General features: G+C 39.9%; 1 protein-coding gene across 5 annotated transcripts in view; it reads right to left on the bottom strand.

The window, feature by feature from the left end:
- Positions 1–21073, bottom strand: part of LARGE1 (LARGE xylosyl- and glucuronyltransferase 1) — a 278352-nt gene that overhangs the window by 106972 nt on the left and 150307 nt on the right. For all 5 annotated transcript variants that reach the window (XM_064420387.1, XM_064420390.1, XM_064420389.1 and 2 more), the window contains one exon: positions 2652–2823. In XM_064420387.1, the coding sequence (XP_064276457.1) occupies positions 2652–2823 (172 nt within the window). The remainder of the gene's footprint in view (positions 1–2651; positions 2824–21073) is intronic.

Genomic DNA, 21073 nt, shown 5'->3' with positions numbered 1-21073 from the left:
TGTCCTGCACATGCTGCAGGACAGCACTCAAGGTGACCTGCTCCATGATCTTCCCTGGCCCCAAGGTCAGGCCAACAGGCCTGCAATTCCACAGATGCTCCTTCAGGCCCTTCCTGTAAATGGGCATCACATTTATTCACCTCCAGTCCACTGGGACCTCCCTGTTTAGCAAGATTTGCTGACAGATTCAGCCAGGCACTGCCCCCGGCTGGCTCCCTCACCAGCTGGGTCAGGAAATAATCTTCCACACACTCCAGGAACATCCTGGACTGTTTCCTCTCCCCTGTGTTGTATTTTCAGCAAACCTCTGCTAAGTAAGTTCACCTTACCTCTCTGGTAAGTTCAAGCCCAGCACAAGAACAAGGGCTAGCAACTGTGAGACTTCCCAGCTACTTACAGAATATTTCTTCTGCCTCCTCATCCCGTGGCCAACAATAGACTCTCACCATGGTATTTGCTTTGTTGGCTTTCCCTCTGATTCTTACCCTTAAACACTCAACTCTGATGTCACCATCATTGAGGTCACCTTTGCTAATGGAACTGCAGCCTGTGATGGGCTGGAGAACAAGCCTGTGCTTGGACACTTCCTCTCTCCTCCAGAGCATTTAGGATCCAAAATCTTCTCCCACCCCAGCTCAACACCTGGAGCTATGGCATTGTCTCATCTACTCACTGTTTGTGCACAACTGCCTGGGAGATGAGCAGATGTAGACACTGACCAATTTATTGCCAGGATTAAAAAACTGTGGAGAAGCAGGTGGTCAGCTGGAATTAAAAAGACACACATGACAACTCACAAAACCATCCATTTGGGAGTTGTGCTATGTATGTTATGAGGACAGCAGTACAGGAATTCTGTCTCCATGTGTAAGTCAGAGCTTTTCACAGCTCTAATCAGACAAACATTCTTGCCTAACCCTATGGAGATTGATTTGCACACACGTTTTACTTCCATTAATTATTCTTCTCCATATTTCCATATTTTCTGCCTGTATTTTCTTTCCATCTTACATCTGCCTCTGCTCCATGTTCCTCTTTTTACAAGCAGTCTTTATGCTTGGTTTTATACCCCCCCGTAAAAAAGCAAGGGATCTTCATTAAAATATGACAGAAATTATAAACAAGGAGACAATCCTCCTCATTGTCTCAATTCAGATTTTGCTCTCTTTGACCATGCGGTCCTCTATGCCCAAGTTGTGTTTATCCACATTTCTTTTCCTGCTATGACACACTATTACACCATAGTCAGTCAAATATCGCTATTAATGGGACAGCTGCACACAGTGAGACAGTACAATAGCACAGCTTTACTTCCTATGCATACATTTATGTTACTTATGGTTGTCAGGGTGTATGTTTGTTTACATGAAACTCAAGGTTCAGTGGAGGGAAAGGCTGCATGAAGAGGTCTGAACAATACCTGAAGAGGAGGAAAAATTGTATATTCCTTAATGAAACAAGCTTGCGAATAATTAAATTAAGCAAAAAGGTGACTGCTTCTGGCTTGCTGAAAAGACATCAATGTATCCATAGAAGGGAATGGAAACAAATGCATGAAGAAGCACTAGAATGCAGTCCTTGACGCAGAGCTGAAGATAATAGGTCCTGCCCTGGAGCTGGGCGCTGAGAAAAGCCTTGTGGATTTCAGCAGGGGATAAATACAGTAAACATGTTCTTTCCTGGCTCCCTCCTAATGGAGTGGCGTATTTTGGCTTCTCTAAACAAATACTCCCATTTGCTTAGGCTGACTTTGATTGAGATGATTTTGAGAGAGTTGATGAAACACATCAAGGCTACACTTTTGTAGGGTTGCAAACCCTTAAATCAGGATGCTGGAACGTCTCTGCACTTACCAGCACAGCAATAAATGTGCTGAGAGCAAGAGGAGAACAATAGGGTATGTCTCTGACTCTGAACAGCTGGCAACACTGGAACCTGGGAGAATGAAATTGTTTTAGCGGTGTGCTAGCTACAAAGTGCTCTGCTTTGTGACAGGGTAGTAGGGGAACTTTTTTGTAATCATCTCCTTATAGAGTTACTCTAAAAGTGTCCTTTCTTAGACTGACTATGAAATACATTTTCAAGGAGCTGTGGGAAGTGGCAATAGGTAGGGAAGACTATTTTAGGTGCTTAGAATCCAGACCCCTTTATCAACTTATTAAGAGGACCAAACAGCAACTGATTTCTATTCACATGTGTAACTCTGCTCCCTTCTTTTTCCTCCCTGGTTCAAGAATGATCCCAACTTTATTCATTCTCAGTGGTTAAATGGAACAGTTAAATTGAAAGTAATAATTAAGTTTTATTAATTAAAAAAATAATAAAACCCAAGTTCTTCCAAGAGGTACTGAACAGTACATAACTACAGCATGCCCATAATTCTTTATCATATACTGTATTGTCAGGCTCTCACCTGCTCCAAATAATCAGACCAATAAACCAAACTACACAGATATCGGTGTTGTCAATTAATCTATACAGAACATCATTGAGAAAAGAGCTCACAAAGAGAGCAATTATATTCAAGCACCAAAAACTGAAAGAGTGAAAATATTTAACCTCAGCTAGCCCTTTCACCCACACTGTATTGCTTGCCTCATCATTCTCCCCCCACCCCTCAAATAAGGACAGTAAAAAAATCATTAAAATACCTTTGAACTTGTGAAAGACGGCCCATAGCTCAGCAATGTCAGTGGCAAATGTAATGTCTGTGTCGAGGACAATGACTCGCTCAAGATTGGAAGGTAGAGTCTTAGTCAGAACCAACTTCATCAGCCCGTAAATCCCAGAGTAGTGTTTGTTGGGGATCCAAGACACTTCAGACTTGACAGGAAATGGGAAGTTGGAAAGAGGAAAAAAAAAATCTTTATTAGAAAGAGAAAATTTTCCTGAAATTAGTTTCTTGTCATAGTGGAAGATCTCTGAGGTGGAAAGTCATCTAAAAGCCTGCATTTAAATTTACTTCAGGAGCTCTGAAATACACTAAAGTTTCTGAAAGCTTGGGGGAAAAAGTTCTTTCAGGCAACCTCTTCACACAATATAACTCAAATTAGTTCAGCCATTCTGGCCTAGTAGAATTCATTCTGAGACATCCACATGTCCTTATAAAACCGAAATACATTTTTAGTCTTAAAACTTCAGGTATATTGTACATTACTTTCATTTTCAACCAAAAAAGAAATTGTCATCTCAAAATTTTCTTCGATGCAGAAGTAACAAGCATAATATTTTCCTTATATTTTTAATATTTTTATAGACTTGGTGGTCAGAATTTCAATAGGCCAGTCATTTGAAATAATGGGCCAGAAAATTGCAAAAAAATTGTTTCTTCCAAATGCAAATTTTCCTTAAGCCTTACATCTTTAACTTAAAACCGAGGTCCCACGGACATGCTCAAAAGTAGAAAAAGTGACAGAAAATTGTCAGCCTCATTTTTTGGCTTTATGTATTGAATGTGGCAAACTCAAACATTTTTATAGTAAGAGCTAAACTCTATTTGTACAGTTTCGAAAATAAAAGTTGAGAGACTAAATTCTGCAATGCATTGTACTCTTGACACTGAGATATTCCATGAGCTGTGTTGAGTTTTCCTTCTATGAGACTCAAGTACTCAAATTTCAGAAGTTTCTGCTTAGAGTGGGATCTTAGAAGTTTTTGAGAAGTTCCTATTTCCCTGTGTGAAACTCCTTATTTGTTTTAAGGGGTATGCACTACAATTCCCAGATTTTAAGTTTTCCCTTGAGTCATGCTCTCAATAACTTCAACTAGTATTTTGTCCACAACAAACTTGAGTGAGACAGATTTCAGGATTTGTCCTGGCACGTTACACTTTGGAGAAAGTAAGCAGAAATTAAGTGTATTCATAAAATGGAGGAGGGGATTTATTCTGTTGTTTAACCATCTTGTATCTATTCACTGCCATTGTAAATTTATTATATGAAACAACACTTGCACCAAAAAAAATCACTTCCCTCAAAATCCTTAGAGACAACCTTCTATAAGAGAGTTCCTACATTTGGAAGTTGGAAGCATGGTTGAAGAAAGGCTAATAATAGGTGCTTAGAGCACATTTCTTTTTGAATATAAAGTAACAAGGCCTCTGATGATGTAAGCTAACCTCCTCTATTCCCTTTTAAGTGACACAACTTTTCTCTGTATTCTCAGGATTCCTGTACCAGGGCAGAGCACTCTCCCACTACAAAGTTCATTAAAAAGACAGAGGGAAGTAGAACAAACCTTTAAGGAGAAAGACAAGAATTTCTTGGCAAGGCAGAAAAAGCAGATTCCCATAGAATAAAAACAGAAAGTGCAAACTGAAGTGTGAAGTTTTGGTTGGTTTATTGAAAACTCAATGTTCCCCAGAAATATCTTCTGTGTAACAGAGATAATTTCAAATTCACACCCTCACAATTCTACTTATTTGTGGTCCTTGCTTTCCTACATTGTGGCTTTTGAAATGGACCATCACACCACGGTGTATTTGATTTATACAGAGCAGTATCTACTTTGCTTCTGCAAACCATACTGTTCTGAATCTTCCACTTGATACCCTTGTTAAAAGTGTTCCCCATTGTACAGATTTGAGCTTGCATTTACCCATTGATAGGTTATTAATTTTAGATGGCATGTCCTTCATTTTATTAGCTGAAATATTTCTCCAGAAAAACACCCAGTGTGCTTATGGAAATAAGTTTAATAAGGTAGGGGTTCATATGTTGCATGAATAGCCTGACACATGCAGGGAAGGTAAAGGGTGGCTGAAAAAGCAAATGACCTTCAAAGTGCAGTTATTTTCTTTGCTCTCAGGATTTCCAATTTCTAACACCACTGCCATGTATCACCACAGGGAAGAAACCTATGTCTGCTAGTTCCTTCTGATCTGGCACACAGAAGGCAAAAGCTTGCCATCCTGAAGCCTGATATCTGAAGGCACCACTTTCAAAAATGAAAGGGGCAGCCCCTGTTTCAAATGGTCCATCACAGCTGGCTAGCATGTGCTGGATTTGAGAATATGTTGAAGCCTGGACTCTCAATCAGTCCAATTTATCCCCAGTTTCCCCTTCTCTGATGCAGAGTTGACTAAGACACAAACAGAGATCCTAATAAATCCCCAGCATAATTTCTTGATGGCTTTGCTATTCAAGAATAATGTAACAGTTCCAAATTCATGGTAAGGAAAACTCCTTACATTACACAAGAGCTCTGTGAAGGCTCACTCTGGCTCACTACATAGTCTTATGGGAAGAAATACACAGGCACAGCATCACAGTGCTTTGTCCTTATCCTAGTTTTGGCCACAACCTGGAGGTTATTCTGCATCATGTCAAAACATTGCAGGGAGCAGGGGGAAGGGACTCTCTGCCTTCTGAGAAGAGGAGTGAGGCCTCTGGCCAAAAACCACTTCTCTAAATATTGTCTAAATACTTTCTGAAAGTTTTAATACGATATTGTTTGTTTAGCACAGTCAAAAAATGGCCCATATATGGCATGTTTGTGAATCATCTGCTAACAAGATAGATCAGAGTTGCCTTCAAAGAAAAAATATTCCTAGAAGATACATCAGCAACATGAAAACAAAGAGTTAGTAAAAGAGAGTGAAACAAAACAGTGTGACATACTTTGCTATTTGTATAATTCCCAGTTCAGCAGAAATAGAACACCTTGGATCTCTAGCTCTCAAGATCTATGTTTTTGTTCATAAGAAAAGAGTAAAGAAAAGTATTTAGCTGGTGCTGACACTGATTCTTTTAAGTTAAGTGAAATAGCATCTACTCACTAAAGGTCTTTCATCAGAACCATCTTTATTCTTTTTGTAATTGAAGACTGAAAACAAACTAAAATATCTAAATTATTTGAATATAAAAACCACAGGCCTATGAGTCTGAATGCAGCATGTAACTGATCACCTGGTAAATGGCAGAGAGGTGGGAGCAGCAGTCTCTGTGTTCAGGTATACCTCACCAGCATGTTGTCTTCCCTAACTGTGTTGGATCTCTGGGAAATGCTGACCAAATCATAGTTGCTGTGCACAGCCTGACAGCTTTCTCACAGTTGCTACCACTGTATAAATGCTCATTAAATTACCAAAAGTGTCCTTTTTAACAGAGAAGTCTCATACACAGAGCTTAAAATCAAGTTTACCCGTTTCCTTGAATGAGAGAGGGAACTGGTGGCTTGTTCTCTGTGAATGAATTGTATAGTGACTACATTCACAAGTATTTAGGTATTTTTATTTTTTAAGACACTTGATTCTGGTTGCTCACACATTACAATCACAAAGCACAATTCTTGTACCAAGTCATCACAAATATATCCAGCCAGACTTTGACTCTTACACTGCATTTCTTTATGGTACTGCATGATTTTTTAAATATGCTCTTTCCCCCCACAAACAGACAACGGGGAAACTTGCCCAGGCTTCCGAGGTGAATACTGAGTGCTCCACATATGAAAGTGAAGTATCTGTACAAGGGCAGGTCACCTGAGCCTCTTTGAAAAGGATGGAGGCTTGGACTTGTAGACTTAGCATGAAATAAGTCTGGAAAACAGTACCAGCGTGAACAGAATGACAGTGACCAACACAGAAGGACAATAAACTTTGGAGTGTTGTATTGTGTCAGATCAATCATGCACTGAGCTGAGTAACTGGCATCATATAGTAGATGGTGGCAGGTGCCTACTGAAGAATATAAACCTGGGGGAATTCTACACCAATACTGCTCCCCACATATATTCCCATCCTGCAGCAAGTTGCACCAAATTTTGGAGCTACTGGTGGTATTATTGTTGATTGATAACTTTTGGTGGATTTTTCATCTGTGAATTAGATCAAATTAGGATACAGTTTTGTATTTGGTAAAAGCCCAATTCATTATATTCCATTATTATTACGTTTCTATTTAAATGTCATGCCCTTAAAGGTTATCAGTCTTGCATACCAAGACACTTTGTTTGCAAATATGACTTTGCTGCACTCACCCTTCTCTCCTCCACATTACTAAAATCATGATAAACAGAGCAGTGAGATGAAGCACAAAAGAGATTATGTATTTGGTGTCCTACCTTAGTGCTTGTTTACATGTACACAAAGTGAAGCATCAAAACAGTAGCAAGCACAAAAGCAGACAGAGGAAAGCTAAACTATGGCTATATAGGACTGTAGGACTGTATATGTTTCTCTTATCAGTTACCATTTTCTCTGAAGCACTAGAGGTTGACAGGAAACCTAATAGCCTGATTTGTTATATGCTTCTTGGATTGGAAGGTGATATACCATTAAAAAATCTCTCAAAACTTTTAGCTAGCAGCTGCATAAACTTAAGACTGCATTTCCTTTCTATAAATAGAAGTTTCCCTTCTAAAAGTATTTCCCCCATTAAAGACTTCTGATTACTGCCCTAGCAGAAAAAAATTCTATCCTGACTTTTCCTGATGAATGGGCTGTGCTCAATACAGCATTACAAAATCACAGACCAAGCCTGGAAGGTACCTCTGGGGGTCATTTGGTCCAACTTCCCCCTGACAAGCACAGCCAACCAGAGCCAGTGGCACGGGACCATGTCCAGATGGCTTTTGACTGTGTCCAAGGATGGGGACTCACAGTCTCATTGGGCACCCTGAGCCAGTGCTTGGATACCCTCACAGTAAAAGAATGTTTCTTGATGTCCAGAGGGCTCCTCCTGTATTTCAGTTTGTGCCCACTGCCCCTTGTTCTGTCACTGAGCACCTCTGACAAGAGCCTGGCTCTGTCTTTTTCACACCCTCCCTCCAAGTATTCATGTACAATGATAAAATCCTCCTCCAAGCCTTCTCTTCTCCAGACGACCAGTCCCAGCTCAATCACCTTTCTTTGCACGTGAGGTGGTTCAATCCCTTCATCACCTTAGTAGCCCTTGGCTGGCTTCTTCATTATTTTCATGTCTCCCTTGTGCTGAGGTGCCCAGAACTCAGTCTGGACCCAGCCCTCCAGGTGTGGCCTCACCAGCACTGAGTCAAAGGCAAGGGCCATGTTCCTTGACCTATTGTCAGTGTTTGTCTAAGGCAGTCATTGCTGCAAGGGCAAATTCCTGGCTCTAGTTTCACCTGATGTCCACCAGATTATTTTCTGCCAAGCTGCTTTCCAGCATGGCAACCCTCAGCACGTACATGGGTTGTTCCCATACACAAAATTTTGCACTTTTTGTTGAACTTCATGAGGTTCCTGTCAGACCCCCTTCTCTGTTAAATAGTATTTTTTCCATTTACTTAATGAAATTCCGCTGTCTCACAGAATATATAGCACCACAGAACCCTTTGAGAAACAAAAAGTGCTCCTGGTTTAGCGTGGTAAGACAGAATTTTGGCTGATAAAGTGTTTTCCCTGGCAGCATGTCCTTAAACACTTTACCCTGGAAAAATGCAACCTCCAATACCATATTGATTTTGTCACTACATTCACTGCAACTTCCTAGGTATGCTTGGGGAAAAAAAAACAATCAAAATCCAGAGCTATGACATAGTATCCCCTTCCACTCTCCAAATCAAAGACAGCCGTGCTGCTTGGCTGACTCTACAAAAGCACCACGAAGGTTAGTGCCTTGCAGGAGCCTGTAGGTCAGGCTAGTGGGGTGACGCACCAGGCTGAGAATCAGCAGCCCTGAGGCACAAGGTGCCACTTGCATGCCTCCTCCCCCACCTCAGAGGTGGGCTCATAAATGGGATCAAAGAGAACCCAGCTCCATCACCATCCAGACTAATGGCTGCAGATTGCCTGTGCTGGGGAAACAACTAGCAGCAAACAGAAGAACTAAGAAAATAGAAAAGGTGGAGGGAAGTAGAAAATGAAGTCTGTAGATTTTGCCTCCCCAGAGCCTTCATGCCAGGTTTTACCATTAAAAATATCCAGCATCTAGAATAGACTGATTAAAATAAAGAGAAACGTGAATCAAGTTCTGTAATAAATGTCTCAGTGGAAACATGGATATCCAGAAGTAATTGGAATCTACTCGCTCTTAAGCAACTTCAACATAGGCACTATCTTCCTTGACAATTGCATCAGTCAGATGATAAACTAAGTTTGAAATCTTAAAAGAAGGCAAACAGAGCAAAACTTCCAGGCCACAGCAAAATCACAGAGTGTTTTAAATCTGCACAAGTTGTAGCAGAATTGTATCTGACACTGATCTGAAAAACAGTGCAATCTGCTTGGTAAAAGAACTTCCAGAAGGATGGATCTCTGTGAAGCAAAACCAGCCAAAGTCTTTTGTAGCTGCTGGCTTCAGGCAGCCCTTACACATGTCCTAGGTATGGGGAACAACTCTGAAATTCTGATGTGTGAATCAGGTAACAATAAAAATTGTTATTTTTTCAGATTGGCTAAATAACTTTCTAGACACAGCTGACAACTTGTTTTCACAGCTTTTTCATTACTTGCTTAGTGTTTTGCTGCTACTATGAACACTACAAGTAGCAAAATATTGTTTTTTTAAATAATGTGGCTATCATTTAAGACAAAGCTAACAGAACCGGGGCTTTCATGTCACTTCTAATACTGCCAGGAAAATACTGGAAATACAGGAAAATACAGGAAAATACTGCCACCACTTTAATGATGATCATATTCTGTGATTTGGTAACATATCATATTCTGTGATGATAACATAAAGCATAAAAAGGGGGGTAAACAAACAATATTGATTTGCTGGCACAGGACAGGAAGTTTTTTTTTTATGCATGGTTTTTCTCATCACTGTTTTTCACACAGGGAGAATGTCATCCTGCTGTGAATATATGCCATACCTCTTCCCACATTCCTGAAACTTGAGTCACAATTCCAGCAGCACTAGCAGGGCTCAGGATTAGTTCCAGGATAATCCTTCCCATTTTACATTGACTATACCTCACAATATCTAACCTCTTTGCAGGGACATGTGACTGATCCCCTTTCTCACTCTCTTGCTTCCAGGGGAGCAGTATCAACACCTTGGTGCAGAGACTCGGTTAACTGAATCATTGAGGAAGGAGACAAGTAGGTTACCATTTAAATATGGGTAAAAATTCATGCCTGTTTTTAGCACATTCTTTTTTTACAGACAACCATAACAATATTAACAATAAAAGAAAGAACCTAGATTGAGAAATTCCAAGTCTTCACAGATCCTGAAAGGAAGAAGATTACTGTCACCTCCAATAGTTTGCTCAGAAGGAATACCAAAAGGAATCTCCTTGCATCTCACCTTCAGAAAATCACTGCCTTTGCTCCATTCTTGTCAGGCATCCAGCAAACATTAACAGAAGAGCCTTATTTGAACAAAACCAGACCCTTCTATTAATGTTTGCTGGATAACTTGTAACTTCCACATTGAATTTAGTTTTTTCCTGGGTGAGTCACACGTTTTGATTATACTGATATTCCCCCCCACAACAAGTCTTTACTATTTATATGAATGGTTGTCAAGGAAACCAAAAATCCAGCAAAGTTGGGTAACTTTTCTAGATTCAGAATTTCTGGTTTCTGAGTATTTTAAGAAATAATAATAACATCTTGCTCTAAGAAACAATTGTAAGGAGAAAGGAATTTATACATCTTTGCTAAAATAATTTTTCTATTTCTGCTGGCCTTTGTGGCTGTTCTTGCTCATCACAAAAGCATTGGTGACTTTAATAGGATTCTGCCTCATCTTTCACTTTAAGAAACAGATGGTATCTTCCACACATGTGTGCAACAAGTCTGGATGCAAATAACAGTGAGCAAAAAGGTTGAGATAGAAATGGATGATTATTTCAACCTCTGGGTCCTGGATAATGTAGAGCAAATGCAGAAACTGTGGAGCAAGCTACAACTGGAAAGGAAGATTAGATATTAAAAAGGCAGAACAAACAAAACCTCCAAAATCAGCATCAGCATACAGCAAAGGAAAATAACTGCAAATTAATTCTCATCTCTGTAGCAAAGTCCATAACACAGCCTGACTGATGTTGAGGATGTTTTTTGTCTTTTTTTTTTTTAATTTTCTTTCCAGATCTGTCACCAATACACACATGCACACAAAGGGCAGACAAGTGGGAAAAACCTGATTTAAGGATGCTTCTTCAAAACAACTTCCTTAACAACAAAATTAAATGCGGGTGCCAAGAGCTTATCATGCTTTATACAGATACGACTGCAGACATAAACTAAAAATTATGTAGGTGGGGGATTTTTTTCTGTCTCTGTCACTTAGGCACCAAAACATTCAGCCATATAGCTTCTTCAGAAAAGAAAGGGCCAAAAGGTAATTCACCTACTGAGATCTTTAAGGACTATCTCCCACCCTTTAGGTATTTAGGTGGGCTTTTCTTCCACCTTATTTAGCCCCATAAAACTCAAATATCCAGTTTCTATTTGACTCCTTTTCTTCACTCTCATTTGAGACTTTCTAAATTTCTTCATTGTTTCTTGCTATCTCCAAAATGCTGAATCCCCTCTTTGTTTTCCTTTCTTCATTTGTGCAAAATGAGACTGCAGAATGGAAAAGTCTGGCCAGTCTCAGCTGGTGCTGTTTCTTGTTCCTTTGAGGCCTCTGGCCTCAACCCCAGCTGTTTTCAGTGCAGCAGTCAAGGGTGGAGGACCTAAAAGAGTCTGAGCATCCCAAAAGAGGTCAGTGAGAACCAGCCAAACACCAGCCTCCCAGCCCCACCTCTCCAGAAGAGGCAAAAGAACAAATCTTCCCTAGAAGATAAGATAAAGCCTTTTTTTTTCTTTCTTCCTGTCAGTGAATGAGTGAGAAGAGACAAACAAGCTGAAGCAGATAAAATGGCAGGAAGCCAGAGCTTTCTGCTAAAAGCTGACTGACAGGTAGATCTGGTAAGAACTTGCCCAGTGGTGAAAACTCAGGGCTGCCCTTCTCGCTTCATCTGTATGGAAAGATAAGAAAGATCAATTGCCCACTTTAATTGCCAGTGAACTCAATCAACAAGCTCTTTGTGCTAATTCATCAGGGAAGATACAAATCCATGAAAATATTATCACTGCCTGATGTACTGAAGCTTTTTCACTTCAGTAACTATGCAAGTACATACACATTAGCTGCAGCCATTCCATGTTTTAGCACATTTCCATGCAGCTCTTGGGGTCAAAGCCCAGCAGCACACAACCTGTATTTTGCATGATGTCAGGATAACAAACGGGTGGCATCAAGATGCACTATCCAGGATAAAATGCAACAGCATATCCTGCGTAACCACATTTTGTTGGATAAACAACAGCTGCAACTCGAAACTTATCTGAAGTGGGATTCTTTCCCTACTGAAAAATCGTTTTGTAAGGATTATCAAAGAAGGTTGCAGAACAGTTACAGTGACTATTGCTAACCCAGTAATACCTGAGAGAGGAGATTGCAGGTGTAAAATACCAGTTATCATACACTAAAACATTCCCAACCAGATACAAGAATTGAGAGGGAATGGCTTCCCACCCCTTTAAGCCTAAAAGATTCCCATCCAGTTTGTATCCATACAAAACAGTATTTGACAGCCAGAGTTGCAAAATAAAGAATCATAGAATATCTCAAGTTAGATGGGACCCATAAGAAACATAGTGCGCAACTCCCTTCTCCTCACAGGACTACCTAAAACTAAACCATGACTAACAAGCGTGTCCATGGCCAGGCTTGGAGTCGTGACCAGAGTTCACGAGCTTGGTGACATGACCCTGGGGAGCCTGTTCCAGTGACCAACCACCCTTTCCAGGAACAACTTTCCCGATGTCCTAGGATGGTTTGTGGAAAGGATGTGGGAATGCAACTTCCACCAGAGAGCTGATATCTTAACACAAAGTCAAAACATAGCAAATCCTTATGAGAAAAAGGATTTATTCTTCTATTCAAAAGAAAATCTCTACCTACTATCAGGCATCTCACAGACCTAAACTTATACTGTTTCTGCCTAAAGAGTAAGGACAGTAGAACTTCAACAGCTGAAAATGCTGCACCAGAAAAAGGAACACACATCCAACTAGTGGAATAAATGCTATATCCCATAAAGAACTCTTATGTCTCTTTTTTCACCAAAAGCAAAGAATTTCCAAAAAAGAAATCAACCTCCACCCTGCAGAGTTGGAGGTCAGGTGAATGGAACTTCTTATATAGCAATTATTGCTTCATGGGAAAAAAAATTACATAAAATAGCATTCTTTTCTCCAGTGCTAAGTATTACAATACATCAAAACTCCTGGGGACTAAAATGCTCCAGGAATACATCTAGAATAAAAAGAATAATAAAGGATAAAAGGTATTACAATTATGAACAAGCAAAACTAACAATAACCTAGTGCAAGAAGGAGTGAATGCAACAGGGTGAAAAAGTATTCTTTTTCTTTGTTATTAGAAAGAGCTACATTGTCTCTCAGACAATGCAGCACTAACTAAAGAAACAATCTGAAGAAAATAAAGACATTGGGAAAACCGGGCTCCTTCAAAAGCAGAAAACACTGACGTTCATGACATCAGTCTAGTTAATTGCCCTGCTTCTGGTTAAATATCATCAAATACTTCAGATAATAGTGAGTTTGCATCAGTAGTGTTTAAATGAAGTGTCCATGTAGCAGGCATGTAACTCTTACAACTTCTTGAAACATGTCTGAGGGCTAAGTCCACCAGTGGCACGCTAATTCCATGTAATCTTGGAGTTTCACCCTAAAGACCATCAGATAAAATTGCAATCAGACAGGTGAACACAGGTCCCAAATGTCTAATTAAAACAATAAAGATGGAACTATTTTATGGGCTTTCATCTGTGTCAGCTAAAAACTGTGGAATCCATTCAGCTGTGAAAGGGGTGGAATCTGAAGTAAAGAAGTATGTGGGAAAATTAACAGGGGATCAAAATACTGCTCAGTTTTCATCTTTGTTTCTGAAAGGGTGAGACCTAGACACCATCAATTTAAGCTCAAAGAATGAAACTTCCACAGGATAAAACAATTTGATTGGAAAAGAGGTAGATCTACTAAGAGAAATTACTCAAGTCAAATTATCATCAGTGGTATCTCATTAATAATCTGACTATGTATCTCAAAAAATGAAACTTTGTTGGACTGCAGATTGACCTGAAAAGTGACAACTCCACTAACAGAAACAAAATGTCTCAATTTAAAAGTCCAAATGTTCTCATACTACGTTGACTCAAAAAGAGGTGATGTCAATGGCATTTCATTAACAATGTTATTACATATCCCCCCACCTTTAAAGCAAGTACTGAGACAAAATCAGCCTGGACACCCTTATCTGGACTGAGATGGTTTCAGACCTATGACAAGAGTGACTTCAGCATGTGGTTGTGCTGTGCCTGGCGCACAACATGACTTTGTCATTTTCACTGCTGTGAAAACTTGCCACACAAAAAGGTCTGGCTAGGCAAGGTGAACATAATTTTTCTCCACAAGAACGACTATTTCAGCCCCAGTCCTTCAGAACACTTGGTGCCTACACTGCCTGGTGAACTGCTGCATGGGAAGTAGCTCACATCTGATCTGTTGCCCAACACTTCCCTGAATCTCAGTTGTTTCTCAGAAATAAGTCAACACCACAAATAAGCCAACATAATTTACAAATGAGGAAATCTAACCATTTCAGCTCCCTGGTTGTGAATCAAGAATATTCTTGGAGTCCTTGCAGTGTCCTGTATTTTTCAGCTTATCAATCAGATATGGAAATACATATACAGTTCTTTGTAATTCTAGAAGCAAGGCTCATTAAACATTTTGATAAAATGCTCACATCAATACTGATCCTCACTAGGAATGCCTTGAGCAGTCACTGCTGTTCTTCTGTGAATAACTGAATGCCCTTTGACAGGGAGGTGTCCATGTGAGCAAGTAAAAAGCCATTAAGAGCTAAGACCATCTAACTATAGCCTTTATATGTCTTCCCAGTTTTCTACCTGCAGGTGCCAAAGAAAGAAATTGTGCTGGAGCACAGGATGACCATTAACTCTCCCCAGCAAGTACAGGGGATACACAACCCATACCCTTCATGCAGATCAAAATGTTCAAATAACTTCTGTATATCCAAGGTTAGGACAGCAAAATGCTCTCATTTCTCGTAGGTGGATGATAATGTTCTGAGAAAGCAGCTGTTGTAATGTGGATGCAAGGAATAAGCGACAGGTGCCCAAGTTAGTCTAAGATGTCGTGTCTTTTTTAGGCTTTTCCAGGGCACACTTTTAAGTCTCTGTCAGACTGAATAATTTTTGGAAAATCTCATGTGAAGTTATTCATCTTTTTCTCATTCTCCGCTAAAATTGCCTTCCCCGGAGGTGCAGCACATGTTGCTGTAATGAGCAATGTTTAAGAAGCTGAATGCCAAACAAAAATCTTTGCTGTTGAAATGTCACAGTCAGCTGCTATGATACAAATGTGGGTGATTTTAAGAGGAAGAGAGTTGGCTCCTCAGTTCTCGCTCCACATATGTTACACAGAGCAGCTACCCCATCTTCCTGGTGGACACAGAACAGAATAACTGCACTGCTTTTCCCTAGAATCAAGAAAAAGGTGGGGCTACAGAGAGGCCCACAGCAATTAGAACTAAATTATAAAACTAACAAAGATGTTTTTTCAAAGCACCAGCAAAAGCAGGAAAGTACAAGGGGTTTACAAAGTCAGACATGAGGCTTTCTTCTCGAACAGTAGTAGAAGCACTGCACAATATAACACAGGAGGCAGACTTCACAAAGGTTCCACTGTGCTGGGGAGTTTGAATTGCTATCTGTTTCTTGGTGGATACTAATTTCCTCCCAAACAGTCTGAAGGAAAATATCTTGGCTTACAAAACCAGGTCTGTTAATTTCCAGTCATCTGTACTGAAAATCATGGATAAAAGACTCTGTTCTTAACATGGTAGCGTTGTGTCACAACCACAAGAATCTTTTATCACCTGAGACTTCAGGCCTCTAGTATTCAATATGTCCATTAGCAAATAAAATCTCAATTATAAAGTGGAAATTCAAATCTAAAAATAAGCCATAAAAGTTATACAGATCTGTAAAATGTTTTGATTGTTGACTTCATTTTCCAAAATCTTGGATTTGCATATTTTAAAAAAACAAAGAGAAAGGGAAAAGACAGGAAGCAATAGCAGTCAATGCCTACAATTTCACTGACATGTGCAGTAGGTCAGTTTACAGAATGACAAAAGGCTGGTGAAATGCAGGAGCACTGCAAGCCCCCATAACACGTGACAGTTTTAGATCAAAACCTCAGTGCCACAGAAACACTTTAACTGAATACTTACAGCTGCGTAAATGAATGTAAACATAAACAGATGCTGGGTTTCTCCTTCTGCGTTGCATTAATAGCAATTAGATCTTGCATATGAAGTGTAAAAGAAATGAAGGGTAGTAGCATACTTCTGCTTTATAACTTTGTGTGTTTGCCTCTGAGGCACGCAGTGAACTACTTAACAGATAAATAACCCTGCACTGCCCTTAACAATATATAATCTGCATGCAGTGCAATGCAAATACTTACAATCCATGGTAGTTTAGGGGTCAGTCACTATTACTGTGAGATAGACTGTTACAGGTGGCTGCAACATCCAGTAGAACTTTTTGACTAGGAAAATGATGGAAGGCAGAAGAATGCTGATCAATTTTATTGTTCAAGGCTTTATCAACACTGCTATTGTTGTAACCCTCTTGAATTGATGTGAAAACCACCAAGCTAATAATCTGTTCATCAAAAACACTCTCATATCTTCCCAACTGCCAATCAGAATCCCTCTCTCCCACGCTCAGAAGGTGGTAGCTGCCATTCTGTTATAAGATTTGTTTGATCATGCTTCCAAAATCGGTATATTTCAATATTACAACACATACAGCCCTAACACTATTATCATTCTTTGGAAGAGCTTCTGCTGGTATGCAAAGATTTCATGGCATTGAGTTGCTTTTGGTGCAATTTGCTGCAAAGACATTCACATACTGAGCATACTTTTAAACAACATTACTGGGATTTTGGCCTACAGTAATTTTTGCATGGACAATACAATGTGCCAGACAGGACACTTGCTTGCTGTCTAGATGGTAAAGGGAGTCTTCATAGCAAGGGTTCTTACAAGGTAATCTTAATTGGATTGGGTGAGACTCTCTAAAACATGTGTCTGTACAATTTTTGTAACCCAGCTGACCCACGGTCCTACCTGATCACTACCAAGATATATATAATGTGTCTAGAGATCACTCTTACCCATGTGCAAAATATTTCCTAACTATCTTAAGTATGTACAATAGACTGTCCTACATGATCATTTCTACACATGCAAGAACTGTTCCTATTGATTGTCTTACTCTTGTAAAATTGATTAACTTTGCAGCAGGAACTGTCTGTGAATATCTGGGACAGCCAGATTCTTTGCCCAGGATGTTAATCGACATGCTTAAGCATACAAATTGGTCTAGGCACAGCAGGGTCTGCCTGGGAAATCTCAAGAACTGACTGAAATTCCCACCAGGACCACTCCTGTAACAAGCTGTCAAATACTTCTTGTGCCAGCAGTTCCATCAGTCACCTAGTTTCAACTTGGGCTGTCTCAAACCAGTCCTTTATCTCATCCATACACACAACAAGCCCGGGAGCTCCTGGACCACTGTGGGAATTTAAGTGCACTAGGGGTGCACACAGGCACAGCCCTGAGAACCAACTGCACTACAATCATAATTAAAAAATTAAATTTTATTTTTCTGCTTAAGTCTCATAGTCCTTGCCCATTAGCTCAGTTGGCCAAAGCATGGTGCTAATAACACCAAGGTCATGGGTTCAATCTCTATAAGGACCCTTCACTTAAGAGCTGGACTTGATGATGCTTGTGGGCCCCTTCTAACTCAGAGTATTTTGTGATGTCTGTCTAAATGATGTCATTATCTGACCTAGTGAACTGTCTTCAAAGTTCAGATGAAAGTGGCTAAGAAGTAACTTATCTCATACTGCAGTGAATGCCCAAAGATAGGTGATCCTTATGCCATACACTACCTGAGTTTGGTTGTGTTGGATCAGACCACTGATTTTGACTGAGTGTGCAGATGTCAACATTTCTGATAGGAAATCACCTAATGCAGCACTGGTACTCAGATTTGTGTTTACTGGGAACAGTAAAAGCTGGAATATTGTCCCTATAAATACCTTTCAGATCAAATGTTCATCTACTACAAAAAGCTATTCACCATCCCTTCAAGTTCATAAATCAATTGCAGCACATGTGGGCTAAACTATTTAAAGGAGATGGCTTTTCTGCTCTATCAGTGATTAAAAGACTGTGTATATGGGCCATTTATTCACAGCAAAGCAGGCAACTGCTCATTCCACATTCTGCCTTCTTCGGTTCACCTGAGGTTGTCATCAGAGTGTCAGGCAACATCTGGGAAACAAACTCACCTCATCTGTATTCCACCCATCACATACAGTACTGCCTTATCAGCTGCTCCTTCTGCTCTGGGACAGTGCAAATCACAATGGATTCAATACCTGTATTTCCCTGTGAGTGAACTGACACGAGATTCCATGTTTAACAATGAAGTGCAGAAGCCAAGTGCCCAAGCTGCACACCTTCAATAGTTTGTTCTGGAGTTTCTTCATGTAAGACTGAACTGAAAAAAACACAAAACCCTGCAGCCTGATATTTGCAAATCACAGCTGTAATAGATGAATGTTTCACAAGTATTTTTTTTCTTTTATTTAATCCTCAAAGAAGACCATTTTCAGTTTCCAGTTATTTTGTGGGATGCATTGCTGTAATAGAAACATCTATACATTAGGACAAAGCTGACTAACACAACTGAAGTGATCATATAAAGTGAATTTACATTGCCAAGTAACTTTCCAGTTTGCAGTCACAGCCATATGTGACCACGTAAATTTGGAAGAGTTATGTGTGGGCCATACTGAGTAGAGCAAGAATGAAGTATGTAGCTATGGAATAGTTCAATTAGTGGCACCATTATCAGCAGCCCACACTTCAAGTACGCTTATTGCTGATTACTGACTGCACGTAGCAAGTTCAGTTAATGGGAGAGAGTTCCAAATCCAAACAGTAAGTAAGTTGAGGGAGAGCTTTTAAGTACCCATCTATCTCCCTTGAGGTTATTGGCAAGGCAGTGAGGAGACAGGCCAAGTGACATTGGAGAAGGCTACAAGAGTCTTAGTAGAACTGGATGTTAAAATCTTCAAACTAACTGGTTTAAAGAAATACATCTGCTATCTCAATTGTGTCTGACCCTTTTCCTGGAAATGCTGTTATTTTGGCTCAGCTCCACAGTTAAGTCTCCTCCTCTTCTATCCCATCCCTTATCATGTACCCCAAGCAAAGATATACCTTTCCCTGGCCATTCTTTCCTGTGCTCCATCCCTCTTCCAAGCAGGCTGCTGGTAGTTTGGCAGCATCTGCTTCTAGGGAGAGAATGAACCTAGGCTCTTTGTGGTGCAACAGGAATGTGAACAGCTGTGTCACCTTGCAAAAGGAAAAATAAGTCTTCTCTAAGTTTTAAAAGGAACACCTGACATGCTTAATTCACAGCAGCAAAGTAGATATGTTAGTTTGCTGGTCTAGAAATTCTGATATAATCTGTGGTACCTTGTCTTCCCTTTCTTTCAGTGAAGTGTCCAGTTTCCCTCTAAAACCTAAGAGAAGACAACAGCCACAGCCAAGACTAATTTTCTATGCCTTTCTTTAGACACTGGTTGCTCTAACTCTAAGCTAAACAGCATGTATTTTAAGAGCTGCAGGATATGTTAAGAAACACTGCCAAATACCAAATACTTTAGTCTCCAAATTCTGCCTTTTAAAAAATTAATATGCTACTGGAAACTGTTGCCTGAATTCTAAATAGCTACTTGAAAACAAAAAAGCATCCATACTATTTATGGAGGATCTAATATTATGTGTTCTCTTCCACTATTTGAGCAGGAACAAGAGCAGAAGAAGGACTTTTCCCATGACTTAAGGGCTTAATCTCACACGCCAGCTCCTGATGCATTAGAAGGAAGAGGCTGGAAGCTCATACACATCCAATGGAAAAAAAAACAAACATGAAATGAAATGTTTTCTGCAGCAGCTAAAACGTGTTCCAAAACAACTGAACACTGGTGAATGAAAGCTAAGCAGAAAGTTCTCATGCCATTACTCAGTTTAAACCCTTTTAAAAGTCAGAAATTGGTATTGATTGCAGGTTTAAAAAAGAACTGTGGAAGGTCATTTAAACTGAAACATAGTACATACTGTAACAGTGAATCCACAGATCATTTCAGAGAAAGACAGGCTTTCTAGTAAACATCCAGCATCAGCTCTATGTTTTCTTAACACCAGACAGCATAATACAGCTCCCAAGAGTGCAGGTGAAATACGTGAACCCAAACCAATCATTAAATCCTCTCTAGGGGCTACATAAGAAACAAATGAGATGAGCTCCTACAGCTGTCTGTAAACAGCTCCTCTGTCGTCTTTGCTAAAACCTGCAGAATGATCTGGATATGAGCCAGCATCATTCTCGGCTTTTTAAAACCCTGTTTACAGTTATAACTCTTTACTCTCCTATGGCAGTGTCTGTCACATTCTCCCATGCTCAGTACTGTATACTGTGTTTTTTGGACACTGAAATCAGGGAAATTGCTTGGTATGGAGAATGATGAGCTCTGACCAAGAGGGGCAAACCTGGAAAGACCTACTTATGCATCAATACCTGCATCCAGCTAGAAAGGGGTCATCAAACTAAAGCCTGTGGGTTACATGCTACATAGTCTAGTGTTGATTTAGGTCATCAATCATATAAAAAATTAAGGCTGAGTGAAGAGGGAAGGACAAAACAGTTTAGCTCTGTAGTCTCTTATCTACTCAGTGTTTTGCCTATAAATCAGAAATTTGAGGATCACAAGTAAGCTCTCTTGGTTATTATTTACTTAACTAGATTGGACCATACCCAAATGACCAGAAGGAAAACACTAAGAAGTCTGTCTTTGCCAGCTGAGAGGCTAATTAAAAACCCTACAATTTGCAGAAAAGCACATGTAACATAGACACGTACAAGACTGATAGGAAAAAACCTCCTCCGTGCTATAAAGTTACAAAGAACA

The sequence above is a fragment of the Passer domesticus genome, chromosome 5 (genome assembly GCF_036417665.1).
Source record: "Passer domesticus isolate bPasDom1 chromosome 5, bPasDom1.hap1, whole genome shotgun sequence".
NCBI classification, from domain to species: domain Eukaryota; kingdom Metazoa; phylum Chordata; class Aves; order Passeriformes; family Passeridae; genus Passer; species Passer domesticus.
The sequence above is the reverse complement of the archived record's forward strand: the minus strand, read 5'-3'. Positions and strand labels throughout refer to the sequence as shown.